Consider the following 15,261-nt stretch of genomic DNA (forward strand, 5'->3'; position numbering starts at 1 on the left):
TTCTCTTGTTAGTCATATTGTCACCTATTGTTTATGCTTTGATGAGTTGTCACTTCTGTAAACATAGGTTATCCTTTCTCGTTGTATTAAAAAGCTATTATCTAAACGTCATTTTAAAGAAAGTCTTGATAAGGTTCCCGTCACAAACTACTGAGTCACAGCTAAAATACTTTTTTTTTATGCCATCTTCCTGTAGTACACAGAAGCTGTAGCTTCAGCTGCAGTCTGAGGCTTGCCATTTAAATACAAAGAATTCCAAACTGACCTACTTCTAGTTTATTTTCCTTTTTTCTGTTATAGATCAACAAATGAGAAATACTGGAATTCCTTTTCCTTAGTCTAATACCTCTGATTTTAGCACGCTTGAGAGAGAAGTTGTAAATGTGTTCATCTGGATTGGTTTGCATAGTGCACAGATTCCGAGTTACTTTCAGCAAAGTACAGAAACTGTTTATGATAAATTTGGGGGTGTAAAAACAGCAGGCACCTCAGAAATGAAAGAGAACTAAATCTAAGATTAGCAGGTATCTAAGGGATGATAAATGCACAGGCTGAGCTGGTTTTGCTTAAATGATGTGGAGAACAGCATGGCAAAGCTGATACCTAACTGGAGTGTTTGATAGCCTTATGCTATGACAAAAGAAAAGATATATTGTCCCTGGCTTACAGGATGACTAGTTATGTTCAGCTTTTTATTTTCCCCTGAACAGCTGATAGTTTCTGCCCTTAGAAAGAGAATCAATCCAGCTAAATACTAAGTGGAGGCTTGGGTTCCTAAAACTTGCCTCCATCCAAGAAGCAAGTTAGCCCACCCCTTTTCTGGGCTGTGTGAGATTATGCATGCCTGATTTCATTAGCTGCATCCATATATAGTCAGAAGGTTCCCTGCCTGCTTAACTTCAGTCCCATGCCATTACGCAGAAGTGCCTGTTCTGGGAGGGGTGCGTGTGTTTCCTGCTCATAGTTTTCATTGTGGTCCAGGTGAAGTCAACACAAATTCTTGAAGAAACTTTGAAAGTTGGACATAGCAAGAACTATCATCCAATAACGCTATGCTGGGACAACAATGATAAATTAAGTGAACCAAATCCCAGTGGATGGAAGCATTTAGCATTTCCTTTTGGTTCCATATGTTGACAATGGAGAAAGCACTGTGCTAACGTGAGCAGCTCCAGTTACTTTCCAGAAAGTCTTCTGAGTTCCTTTATGGCTCTGTGGAGAAATGAGAGTGTCTAAATTAGGCAACCAGATCTCTGCCTTTAGGTCTTTGTTGGTCTCTGTGTCTCTCCACTGACTTCGGAAGGATTAGATTGCCCTCTCTCCTTTCCCCGTCAGGAATGTGCACATAAAATGCCAGCTAGGCAGTGCTTACATCAGATTCCTAAATTACAGAGCCTACGTTCCCCCTTTGCTCCTGAACTGCTAACCCTAGGTTAGATTTCACTTTGTCCATACAGCTCTATGTAAGAGCAAGAACAGAGATTACTGCAGTCACCTCCACAGGTCGTAGGTGAGTTACAGGGGTGACTTGATGTTACTGTTTCTTTGCCCCCTTGCCACTCAAATTCCCAGGTGGCCAGTGGACTTGGCTGACAGGTATGCAATGGAGGACTATGCACATTTTCATACAGAACTCAAAGAAGGAGCATTTTATCACACAGTATAGAAGAGCCTGTCTTATTCATATTTTTCTATGATTATTCAAGCAGTATTAATTAAAGATGAGGTCACTGGACACATCGAGTAGATTGGATAGCAGGCAAGCATGGTATTCCTGTGTCTTTTCTTTTTCCACTAATTAATAAATCACTTGGGAGCTGTTGGGTTTCCAGGGTCCTTTGCACAGATGCCAAATCAGATTCACTTAAGTAATCTTTGACTTTGAAGTTTAAAAATACTTCCCTGTTGTAATTACTGTACTGAGCAAAGGGTTGGTCGCAGTCCTGTCAGAACCCTTTTGTTGAAATAAAAAAGCACTTGCATTACAGCAGAATTAGAAAGGCATTTCTCTTTGTGGCATTCAGTCGCTTGCAACGTTGGAAGTGCTTTAGTAAAAACTTTGAATAGCTTTACTGTGATTTGGTCAGATGAGAAAAATAGGGTTAATTTTTGGGCTGGAGGGTGTTAGTAAAAACTGGCATTTTGGATATAAAGTGCTCATTAATCTGTTGTAATTGTGCAGCGTATTTTTGTATGTGGGTACAGAAATTAATACTGGAGTGCAGTAGTGCTGGAATACTAGCTGCTGAAGTGGTTAGCAAAGGATGAGTCTACTGGGGAAACCTTGGGTCAACATTATGTCCAAAGTTTGTCAGTTCTGGAGTCAGTCACTGTTGAAATTAGTCCATTGAGCTGCTGCTGATGGGTGTATCTCTCAGCAGCCGACCTTTCAGCAAGAACGGCCTGCCTCGCTTTCTTGGATGGATTATGGCTGCAGGGGAAAGAAATAGTGTCCCATGTCTATCAAAGACTTTGGGGAAGAAAAAGGTGGCTAGTACTGCTGGAGGTTGGCTATTCTTCCGACACAAATCTTTTGATTTTGCTTTCACTAAAGCTTAGAAATTCAGGATCCTTATTTTTTTTCATTTTATTTCTATTTCTAGCCTTCTTGATTATAGAGGAAATCATTAAATTGTGTCCAGAGTGTACTTGAAAGTTAAAAAAACAGAAGGCAAGTAAAAAGAAACCTTTTTTTAATCACTGTGATTTTTTTAAAATCTAACTCAGTTTTGGGGTTTTTTTCTAAATACTTCTCTTTGGTGACACAGTAGCACAAGAGATTTCAATTTCCACAGGATGCATATGAAGAGACAAGGATTTGAGAAAATGTTCCTAAGCTAGTTAGAGATAATAGCATGCGCGTTGTTTTTGATGCCATTACAGGTATTGTGAGTAGGGGAAAAAAGGAGTGTTTATTAGAACCATGCCATTTCTTTTTCTTTTTGTAGGCCAGTGGGTCAAATGAAAAAGTAAAAACACCTCTGAAACACTTCAATGTCCCCATAGTTTTCACCAAATCATGTTACCATAAAACTCATTTATAGTTTTAATTACATACTAGTGGAACAGAAAACATGCTCAAAAGGTTCAGCTCTTTGCAGGCTGCTGCTGGTAACCAGTAGTCCTCACATACAAGGAGGATCAGCACATAATAGCTGTAGGCCCAAACTGCTGCTCATTAAAGCTACTGGTTGACTCCTGTTAGACTTTTGAGTCGGTATGCTGAAAGATTTGGACAGGGAGAGATACATCCTCATCCTGCTGCGCTAATGAGCATGTGAAAGAAGTCACAGGTCCTGAGATATGGAGATACTCTAAATGCTTAGTTCAGAAGCTGTGTAATTGCCTGGCTGTAGACAGTTTCAGCTTGTAATTTTTATATTGCTTCAGATTCCTAAGGTCTCGAGCTTGCCCAGGACTGCTGTATATATTTATACTCTTGCTGGTGTGGAGACATTTCAGTTGCCAGCGATTTGACTTCTTTTCAGCAGGGGAGTGACAAGGTTTAGGGTCAAAGTGCCCGAGAAGCATTCACAGATGTCTAATGGCGAGGACTCAGAGAGGCAGTGATATTTGCATGCAGCATCCAGGGATAATTTCAGTCTCTGAAAGAGGAGTGTGGCCCCCTGTCCAGTCAAGCTGTGTGGCCTCTGTGGCACAATTCAGGAAGCAGACTGCTCTGCCTGGAAAGAGGGGGCTCACCTTGCTACAGAGATAGTGAGATGGACAGACAGTTGGATAATAGCTATTAGGGAGCTGGGAGGAGACAGTGCATCCTTGAAGCAGACTTGCCCATCACTTCAGCCTGAGCATCTTGCCTCGAGGGTGCACCTTTCATGCCTGTATGCAACCACCAGAAAAGAATAACGTTCTTCTTGAAGCTACTCGCAGGTAGAATAATAGCTGGGAATAATGGCAAGGCATGATGCAAAGAAAACTTCCATTCATAGCAGTGAGGATTTCCTAACAGTGAAATCCATTGGGATGTGGATTTGAAGGAGGTGAAGCTGAAACATTGTTTATTCCTGCACTGGACATAGCAGAAAGGAAGCAGCCTTCTTTGGCAAAAGGGTAGCCTGGCTGGTAGCTTGGGCCGCTCCATTTCTGTCCTTTGTGATTTTGTGCGGCTTAGTGTTAGAGTTGGGGACTTGTGCTGGGGTGAGAAGGAGCCTGGAGGGAGGATAAAGGGGTGCGTTAATGGTATATGCAGTATTTTGTTCCAAGCTGGATGTCATTTGACACATCAGGTTCATTAGTGGTGATGGAAAAGATATTTACTTATTAATGATATCATAATAGATTTTCATATTGTGAAAAAGAACTGACTGAAACTTAAGAACTGATCAGAGCAATAGGGTCGGGCTATAGAGTTGTGGGGAGAGATATCTTTATATGCTACCAAAATAAAACAGAATGCTTTTCTCTCCACAGTTACACAAAACTTAAGCTGCAGGTCACTCCAGAAGGGCGTATTCCTCTGAAGAAGTAAGTTCTGTTCTCCTTTCTTACTATTTAGTCTCTTTTGATTTTCGAGTATGAATATGTGTTTGGGATAGGCATAATAATAATAATCATCATCATCATCATCATTAATCAGTTGTTCATAACACATATCGAAGAGCTCACTACAGCTTCACTGCTGTGTCACTGAGCCCCCAGGCCTCCCTTAAGGGGCAGTTCTGTCCTGTGCATTTAACAGGCCTTCTTAGCACTGCTGTTGTCAGTGCTAGGATTAGCAGCCGGGGGACCCAACAGGACAAATGGTTAGTGATACTCAGGGTGTCAGCGTTCAAATACCCTTTGGGCATAGATTGCCTTTGTGATCTGGAGCACGACAGTTGGCCTCTCTGCTCTTGTTCCAGTTGTATAAAATAAGAAAACATCATTTCTTTACCTCAGAGACATGCTGTAAGGATAAATATATTCAAATTACATGCCGCTCAGGTAATGCAGTGAAGAGAGCAGTGGTAATTTTCTGAAATAACTATACAGTGTAATAGGGGCTTGTGTGGGATAGAATTAAACTCATTGTGGGCATCATTAAACTCATTTGCGTTACTGAGCAGCAAGCAAATGGGAATAAATGTTGATCACTGCTGATTTGGGCTGTATCTGAACAGGACACCAAGAAAAGAGTAATGTATCTCATCTTCCGAGGCTCCCAACCCTTTTGTCTCTTCCATGACCCTTTAATTTTCCTTCCTGATCAGACCTTGTAGAATTACAAGTTTGTCTGTAAGGAACATTCACTTACTTTTGCATGACATAGCTTTGATTAAAACATAAAATCGTATTCCTCATTTAAATAGCTAAAGACATGATCAGCTTGGAAGTGTTGGTCAGTCTCTCAGCCACATGGGACAGTATGGTGTCTTTGAGCCAATCCCTGTTCATTTCCATTTTGCAGCATATACCGCTTGTTTTCCGCTGACAGAAAGCGGGTGGAGACTGCATTAGAAGCCTGTAATCTTCCATCTTCCAGGGTAAGCATCTGAATTTATTCCTGGCCCCTACAGAGGGCTGAACACTGGGCAGGTCCTCAGTAGTTTTTCCCACACCAAAGTTACTGATATCCATGTGCAAATCTGAGTATCTTTGCTTTGAAATTGTGTAGGGAACTGGAGTGCCTGAAAGAAGTGTGACTGGATTAAAGGAAGGGGCAGAGGGTTGTGAGTCCAGCCCTGGAGAAACCCTACAAGAAAATTTTAAGACTCGGTGACTATTATACAATTGTCAGGGCATGACTTCAGAGAAACATTAGCTTGAGGTGTAGCTAACGATGTAATCTGTTTCCTGCTCACAAGAAAATCTATAGCTTGAGTCAAGTGACAACTGAAACTCAGTTTAGCTTTTCTAAAAGGTGTGTTGAGTAAATGTCAAATGCTATACTGCCAAAGCTAATAACGCTGTGGGGATGCTGCCATAGTACGCTGCTAATGCCGGAGCTCTACCAGGAGCTCTACTCACTCAAGAAGGCTCATTAAAGAGGAATGAACTCAAGCAGATGATTCTAGTTAACACTGTAGTGAAGACATTGCCCTTAGTCTTTCCTCTGAAGTGGAGATTTTCCTCCCAGAAGCTTCTTCCAGGTGAATTCCTACCAATGGATGTCCAAGAGATGGGGCAGAACCATTCTGTAGTGGAGGAAAGCCTGTATCTCCTAGTCTCTAGCTCTTTGTAGAAAACTGTACTGTGATGTTCACCCAGCCTTTGCTTCAGAGGTCATTTCTTATAGAGTCAGTCCTAATGTTTCAGAAGAGCAATGGAGCAAAATCTTCACAAGCCAAACCACAGATACTCCTTACCAATCAGACCTTCCATCATAGGTTTGGGAGCTTTATTGCATGAAATTCCAGGGAATATTTGTAAGACAGATATAAAAGATTATAAAAATCTCAGCTAAAATAAGGTACTTCACATATTACTGTGTTAACTAGGTGTTTGACTGGTTAAAAATGTTATGAGGTTAGAAACCTGAAAATATTCATTTTAAAGACTGGTTTTCATTTAATTGTTAGCGAAGATAATTTTTAAGATAAGATATGTCAAAAAATCACTGAAGCATTGCTTTTTAACTGAGTTGATTTCTTGCTTCTGTTTATTTAATTTCAGCAAAGATAAAAAATCATTTCTTACCTCTCACTGAAAAAAATACAATCACTAGAGTCCTTGAAAGAAACCATAACATTTTTCAGTTATTTGTTTAAGCAGAGTCAATTTTACATAGACATGGCTGGATACTTGTTGCTGGGATACCATCTTGAAAATTATTTGTAGAATGAAGCAGATCCTTTCTTTGTTTGGGACAAAAGAGAAATACACTTCATCCAACAAAGAAATCCTTGTTGATTATCTTGGAAGTAAAATATTTTAGAAGCTAAGTGCTTGCAAAGCATGAAACAGAATCTCACAGAGGTAATGGGTTAGAAGAAAATCAGTGCTTCGGCTATAGTTCTTTTCCTTTGTGTTCCTGCTTATGTGAACAACAAAAAATTCTTAGTTTCAACTTCCAGGTTTTCTGCCCCCTTGTACTACAGGACGAGTGGAATTCCTCTAAAGCACTGAAGAACACTGGACTCCTGCAGTATGCAAGCCACATGAATGTCAGGGAATCTTCCTCAATAAAATCACGCAGAATTATTCAGAGTATTAGTGCAGTCTGTCAAGGACATTAACAGCTTATGCTTTTTGTTTATTTGTACTCACGCATTGTGAAAAATACCTCTAAAGGTTTTTTCTCTAAGCATCATATAAAAAACATCTCTCTGTTACATTAGAAAGATATGGGACTCACTGGCCATGAGCTTCCCTTGATTCTTTGCTGCACCTCTCAGAAGCTACAAAACGCACTCAGAAACCCTAAAGCACAAGATGAAATTCATAGGCATAAGTAAATGGATGCCAGGTCAGCATGTATCAGTCTTGCCTCCTCCTGATTCATAGCTTCAGGGTTGAAACAGTCCCTCATATATCTTCATCACAAGCAATGACCTGAACATAGGGCAGCCTGAGCTACGCTGCCAGTGGGTGGTATCACTGCCTGGGCTTGTGTGTGACAGTACTCTCTTCAGCATCTGCTAGCCCCTCTCTTTAGGGAATTCCCCGTGTTGCTGGTTGCAAGGAGGCCTTTTGGGACAATGTGTAGCCGTTGTATAAGTGGGAGAGGAGGAGGAATTCTCATTGCCATAGAAGTTTCCATTCCTCCTGCTGTAGAAGAATAGCACCAAAGAGACCCCCCTGCAGTGCCTAAAATAAACTCTTCAATTCATATTTTGGGACCTTAATAAGGGATTGATTCTCTACAGCGCTGAGCACTCCAGTCCTAATTATCGAAGCAGTTTAGCATGACTGCAGTGGGATGACTCATGGACTTCAAGTCAAGCACATTTTTAAAGTGTGGATTTTATTTATTTATTTATTTATTTATTTATTTTCTGGATTGGACCTGGAATGCCTAGAGTCTTGCAGGAGCTCACCCTCTGTGATCTGATTTTCCAAAGCATTCATCGTCCAACAGATCGGAAACTAGGCGAATGTTTAAATGATTGTTTAAATGAAGTCTTAAAAAATGCCAGTGAAGTTTTGAGTTTGGGATCTGATTCCCCTAAGCACTTTGGGTAGGTTGGGGTTTTTTTCGAAGTCAAAGGGTGCCTTAAATAGAATTCGAAGAGCTTTATTTTAGTCACTTGTCTGGCTATGAAGACTGGTTTCTGGTCTCCAGTTAGTATAGAGGTTTACAATGAACTGCCAGTGAGTGTGACTAGTAACTCCAAAAACCCCAGCCAGCTATTGAGTTCTTTCTGTGCAAATAATTTGAATAGCTGTTATGCTGTTGAATACATAAGAGGATGGATACAGATGTTACGAAAGCAGGCAGGTTACCAGACAAATGATAAATCAACAGTGCTTGAAATTAATAGAGAGTCTTAATCACAAAATAAAATTGAATGCCAATATTCAGCAAGCTAGAAATTAGAGATGCTTTTATATGTTACAGAAAGTTTGCAGTTTGTTCATTGGTCTCAAAAAAAGGAGATTAGCGCATAAGGTGCGTGGGTGTTTCCACTGATATGTGGATGGCTCAGACCAGGATGTTGAAGGGGGCAGTATATTTTAATCCCTTTTGGCAGGCAGGATTTTGCAATCCAAATATAGTAGTTGTCTGAAGTTGTGCCTGGGGTGGCAAATGTATACAGCAAGGCTTTTGTCTCCCATCTTTGTGTTTTGTAGCTCACTAATTATATTACTGATAGGAAATCAGTGATTATAAAAGGACTCTGTATGTTTGCCCAAAGACTTGTATTGCTTGTCCTTTTCGTAGATACGCATGTTAAGTGTTTGGAAACTGAGGGATATTTTTAAATCGGAATCAAATGACAAATAAAAGTGTATTAAAGCCTAGATCTTAGGTTATCAGAAAAGACCCATGTTTTGTACAGTGTTGAGGACCTTCAAATTCCCTTTAAAGGAAAAAATGTATGAGGTCAACAGGAGACTGTTATTCTGTGGTAGTTACAGAATCAACATCTAAAATGCCGTTGGGAGAAACGCTGGCTGAGGAAGAGTGGCCTGCTGAGTAGTGCTTATAGATACACTGAAGAGTGAAAATTGGGGTGCCCGCTCTAACAAGAAAATGCATCTGCTTTATGAATCGAGGCCGTCAGGAAGCCACAGGGATCACTGGAACTGCTCTGAACCTGCAGTAGCACAGCCAAGGTTACCACAGTTTGCTCAGCGCGGTTTCACCTGCAGTTCTGTGTCACTAGTGGCTGTCACCGAAAGGAGATGTTTCCATCCTCAATGATGGTTTCTAAGAGCTAAAAAGTTGCAAATGAGGCAAATCACAGTTCCCACTTTATGATGCTGGGGAAAACCTCTGCTGTTGTAATGTAGCTGGGAGTGGCTGGGTGGTTCTCCCTTTTGTGCAGGCAGGGTGCTAAGCGTTGGAGAAATGCCTCTTGCTGAGCCTGGTACAGTGCTTTATCGATGCTGAGGATATCGCTGCTGATGCCTGTTTTGCCTGTTCCTCTTTAAGGATGCTGTCTTGGTAAAGCCACTGCTTACAGATTGTACCCACACAGACAAATCAGTGTTGCAGGTGCCCAAACAAATCAAAATGCTTTTTTTTTATTATTATTATTTTTTAGCTCAGCTGTGTGAAATTAGTTCTCAAGAACTATTTCTGTTGTATTGTTGTGGCTCGTAGTATTTAGCATAATTTGTAAATAATGTGTTTAAACAGGTGTAGCTACATTTAAAGAGAGAAATTGATACTAGTAACTGTCTTCAGTGTGGGCAAAAAAATGTAATTAGAGCAACATATGTCACCCATGCATGCTGAGACAGTCGTCATTAAACATTTTGTACTCAATTTTAATTTGGGGGCTTTTTCTGGATAAGAACAAAATAAAACAAAGCAGGAAAAGCTATCAAGACATTTTGTGTAGTGTACGTGTGCCTGGTCCATCACCAGCAGTCCCATTCAGGCTGTGATCTTACCCAGACTTGCCATTGCAGCAGGCTGTGTCTGGATCAGGTCTTCGTCACAAGACAAAACTCTTAGCAGCGCAGAAACCTGCTTAGGGTTTGGTGTGCTCTGAGTGAGCGCGGCCGTTGTCCCCACGAGTACTGTTAGGGAGATGAATAGGTTGCGGCAGGTTTGGGGGATGAGCCCCAAGACCGGGGTTCACCTGGTGTTCTTCAGGCTGCACATCCCCTCAGTGCGCTAGGAAGGACCTTGGGGTTAGCTCAATGTTAGCTGCTGTTCTTGTCTCAAGGGTGCTTGAACGCTGCGGCGATGCCTGTGAGTGAGTAACCTGTGCAGAAAGGAGGGAAAGAAACAGAATCCGGGCAGGTGAGGGAGGCGTCACGTGTAGACACTGCCCCACTTCCAGCCCCCTTCTCGCCACTTCGGGCCTTCGAAAGGGAGGCTGATGCCACCTGCCCCAGGAGACGTCTGCGGCAGCAGAGCCTGTGCTCTGCCCTTCCGTTGCGTGGAGCTCCTCGTAAGCAGTGGGACAATCGGAGCTCTTCCGAGAAGAGGAGCCGAAGGGCCTTGCTAGGCATGACCACGTATAGCACCCGTGCACGTAGAGTCTGCCAAAAAAAAGGAAGGCGCAGTGGCCCGAGGGCTGGCAACCTGCCCTTGGCCTGAGCACTTGGCGAGCTCAGGGAACAGAGACCCTTGCGGTGGTGAGGAAATCAGCCAGGGCGGGTAGAGCGGGAGCAAGGTCAGGTGTCAGGGCGCACCAGGGAATAGAAACAGTGAATGACGGGCACGCTACAAAACCCTCCGGGCCTCTGGGGCTTTCACAGATGAAAGGAGAGATAAAGAGGCGTCCATTGCATTTTGTTACCTAAAGCAGGAAAAATATCGAAAAGTTTCCTTCCTGCTAACAAAGACTTGAATAGACACTTCCGGTTCCCTTGGCAACTGTGTTAAACAGGAGGAATAAATAAAAGCAATGATTTCCTCTATCAACTGCTTTCTTCTAACACAAGTAGGTTCAACAGCGTTTAAAGGGAAACAGCTTTGTGTCCAAATTTTCATTCAATTTTTCTCCTCCAGTTCATCAGAATTGGGCATTATTTTGGAGCCATGGAGAAGCGTAATACGATCCTATTCTGCTTCCAGAGACTAAATTTCATAGCTTTTGATAAAATTAGCTCATGTGGAGGAAATTCAGTATCAGGTCTTCGGTGTGTGCATTCCACGTTTTTGTGTTTTCATTTTCCCTGGTTTTTCATAAGGTTTCCTCTGCACCAGATAGAAGCCACTTGCCTTTCTCAGGGCACCCAGGCACAGGCAGAAGCCGGGGACACCTCATCGCTGTTCCGCACTGAGGAAGACTGCTCGGCTTGTGCGTTCTTTTGGGCCTGCATTTTTTCCCAGCCCCCTGAAAGCGGCCGTCCATGCTGTCTGCTAGGAGACCTCTGGAGCTTGAGGACAGAGTGTCCAGCTGGGAGGAGAGCTCTTGAGTTTCATTTAGGCTGCTATCTCCTATAGGAAAACATCTGCTGTAAAAGAAACCCGACTGCCTCAGCAGTTGCACTGAATGTTTAGAAGAAAGATGTATGGGAAAGCTACATTCCATGCGACTTTCCTGTAATGGCAATATCTTCAGCTTGTATCTTCGGGAAGGAGCAGGAAAAACTTCTGCTACCGTCAGAGAGCAAGGTTATTAATTATGACTCAGTGACCCAGTTCATTCCCAGGTCTTTGAAAGCTTTAGGAAGACAAGTGATCAGCTCTTCCTCTTAACACTGTCATTTCATTTCCTGAAGCCTGCTGGCTCAGCGCTGCTTGCCAAGCTGCTGGGCCTGTGCCTTGCCTCTTCCCCTCCAGTCCCGACGGGAGGACGGTTAGAAGCATCATCAGAATTGCTTACATATTTATGCTTAGCTAACTTATCTATTTACATGGGGGGATGTCCTTTCTTTCTTCCTCATACGTCCTCAGAGAAAGAGATAACTATGCCTATGGAAGATGATGAAAATATTTATATTTTTTAAAGATATATTCTTTGAGCTGCTATGCTATTTGGGAGAATTTATTACTCTGAAAAATCCGTGCTGCTCTAAGTCGCAGGAAGGAAATCAAAAAAGGAGCAGTAGTGAGTGATCTGTTTACAGAAAGGGTGCAGAAGTGCTGTTTCTGTCGTTCACTATTTTTTTTCCCTTTCACAGAATGATTCAATCCCTCAAGATGACTTCACCCCCGACGTGTACAGAGTATTCTTAAACAACCTCTGCCCTCGGCCTGAAATCGACCACATCTTTTCCGAGTTGTAAGAAAAGCCACTCGTTTATTTTTTTCCCTCCACTGATTTTCTGTGCTAGGGATGGCAAAGCAGGTTACTGAGCCTACAGCACCATGCAGTGATTGCCAAGAACAGATTTCGGTGTCAAACAGGACTGTTACTTAACCTAGGATCAAGAGTTCCTTTTCTCCCAAGCTTTTGCCTCCACTTCTAATGATCAGAGTTTTACAGTAATTTGTTCCTAGAGGAACAGAACTGCCAGGTCTTTTCTGTATGGATTATGATAGTTTAGACTTTCGTGAAAGTAAAGGAGGAAGAACGATAAGCAGTAAGAACATGTATTAGGCATGAGAATATGTATAATCACGCCCAAAAGCTTAATTAGGAGTTGCAAAAAATGTAGTAACATTTAGGATTTGCGCATCATGAATTTACACCGTGAAATGAAATTAGCAACCAGCTAAAGCTTAGTCAGTTCGTACATTCAGTTGCAAGCTGTAAAACTTCTGTTGCCTTATTTCATGATGCTTCTACTCCTTACAGCAATGCACTGTGCTTCCCAATTTCAGCAGAGCCTAATCAATGGAGTCAGAAGATGAAGCAATATGAAAGCAAAGTAATTCTGAAAATACATCCCAAGACCACCAAATGAATGCTTATTTGCAACATGAGTGTGCGCACTTACTCCTTTTGTGCTTATTTTCTGTAAGGGTGAGATTTCAGCAGAGCTCAGTCTTGATTTAATTTGCTCCCATTGAACCTAGGGGTAGACTTTCTGTTGCTTTCTCTTAGAATGGAACTAGGCCAGCGACGAGTGCTGTAGAAAATCCTAAGCATGTCCCCTGTTGAGAAGGCTTCGTGGATCTCCATCTGGGTACAAATCGTACCCAAACTCTGTACTCTTTTTACTAACTCTGTAAATAGGCATCTTTTTGCTTGCTTTGCAAAGTGCCTAACATTTTTTTGCAGCTCTATAAAACAAGCAAATACTGGAATAATAAAATCAAGGCTGCTGTTGCTCAGTAGTAAAACCTAATAGTTAAGCCTGGAATGTCAGTGGAGCATTTGTGGCAAGATCAGTATTGAATTCCATGTCTTCTTCTCTTTTACTTATTTAAATAGCTTTGTTAGAGGAATTTAGTAATAAAAAGCTTTTAGCTTTAGTCTAATTCTTCCCGTTGATGCCAGTAATGCGCAACACTTTTAAAAATCTAACTCCTAGATGTTTGATGAAGAATGTTTGTCATTACATGCTGACAAGTTAAATTATTCTGGAAAGAGAGCAGGACATAATTTTTGTTGTGTGGTAGTTTGAATCTTGTTTCAATTTCCCTGGGAAATTACAGAACATTGAACAAGATTTCAAGGAAACATATTGTAATCACTTTGCTGTTGCTTCAATTTTTCTCTAGTGGTGCCAAGAGCAAACCATACCTTACTGTTGATCAGATGATGGAATTTATAAATTTTAAGCAACGTGATCCACGATTAAATGAAATCCTTTATCCACCGTTAAAACAGGAACAAGTTCAACAACTGATTGAGAAATATGAACCCAACAGTAATCTAGCAAAGAAAGGTCAGTAGTTTTTATATTCTTACTCTACTCAGTTTCTGATTTGAAACATTAAATCAATTATCTTACAGTATAAGCTAAAGCAAACTGGTTCAGAATCAAATTCCATTTCCAACTATCTGTTTTTGGATCATACGAGCCTGTGAGACATCATGTGGTTAATTTTTAAGTGTGTTTTGTTGGAATCAATGTAGGAAGGATGGGCTGGTTTCACTAATTAGTTTGCAATACGTATAACTGGTAGTTTAGAACAGTTGCTCTGGTAGGCACATTTCAGCATAAACCTTTCTATGACAATTGCTGTTTACTGGCATCGGAAATGTAAAACTTAAAGAAACAATCAGTGGCATTGAAACTAATAAATCATTTATTCATCATTTAATCATCATTTAACAACAGTAATATTATTTAATAATAGTAATAAGTCCAGCCTTCTGCTTTCTGATAAAGTGGTACACAAAGTAAGATGTGAGAATAGCTGAGAGAGTTTTGTGCTATAATCACAGAAAATTCCCTTTTGAAAGTCTTAAGTGTTGTCAGGGCTTAACTGGGCATTTTGCCAGAAACAGTGAGTGAACTCCTGCTCAGATCTCCGCACATAGATTTTTACTACCACCACAAGTCTTAAAATAGCACTGAATTTGTGTTTGCCTTCTGTTTTATTCCAGTCCACGTATCATAACGACTACCTGAGCTTTTAATGTGTTTATACCTTAGAAATTTTAGGGGCATGGGAATATCTTGAAAAACAGATCTGATATGAAAGATTTGTTTTGGTTCAGAGACTTTGGACCCAGCCTCATGAGTTGCTAAGCATCTGCTGAGAGTTCCTGGGCAACCTGAACTCCACATCCTCAGTCCTTTGAAGAATCAGGGTCAAAACAGCATCAAAGAGACAAAGCCCTTGAATCCTCAGTTGAATAAAACTCTCAAGGCAGGATCCTGTCAGTGGCCCATTATAAACAGAAATCACAGTCTACTGATGTAAATGAAAGTTTGATAAAATATCGCCTGCATCTTGTAGCCCAGATTAATTAAATGGAGGCTTTTGTGTTTGTAGTATAGACTGGTGCTGATACAATTCAAGAGTTGGTTGAAATACCTCCCCTCTTTCTCGTCCAAGCACAAGCCTTTTTCAGATGTTGCATCTAGTCTGCCTATCTGTCTTGCTGTTGGCAGGTTGTGATTCATTCACTCTTAGACTGGTGTTTCCATACTGCCCAGTTTGTCTGTCTCTGCAGTAAGGATTTAGGCAGGTGGAAGAAGCTGGGTTTTTTTTGCGTCTAGAGTACTTTCCAGGTCCTCTCCATCCACTGCTTATGCAGAGGGTTACCCCTTACACAAAAATAGATGCACATATATCTGCACGCAGAAACAGCATGCAGTATGCAATGCTAGCAGTATAGGGAGTGGAGGTGGGGCAGG

The 15,261-nt window shown here is 41.4% G+C and overlaps 1 protein-coding gene across 1 annotated transcript in view; it reads left to right on the forward strand.

The window, feature by feature from the left end:
- Window positions 1-15,261, forward strand: part of PLCB1 (phospholipase C beta 1) — a 484,775-nt gene that overhangs the window by 317,541 nt on the left and 151,973 nt on the right. The window contains exons 8-11 of the mRNA XM_026064146.1: window positions 4,432-4,485; window positions 5,408-5,483; window positions 12,187-12,287; window positions 13,673-13,839. Of these exons, the coding sequence (XP_025919931.1) occupies window positions 4,432-4,485; window positions 5,408-5,483; window positions 12,187-12,287; window positions 13,673-13,839 (398 nt within the window). The remainder of the gene's footprint in view (window positions 1-4,431; window positions 4,486-5,407; window positions 5,484-12,186; window positions 12,288-13,672; window positions 13,840-15,261) is intronic.

This window comes from Apteryx rowi, unplaced genomic scaffold (assembly GCF_003343035.1).
Source record: "Apteryx rowi isolate R43461 unplaced genomic scaffold, aptRow1 scaffold_21, whole genome shotgun sequence".
Lineage (NCBI taxonomy): Eukaryota > Metazoa > Chordata > Aves > Apterygiformes > Apterygidae > Apteryx > Apteryx rowi.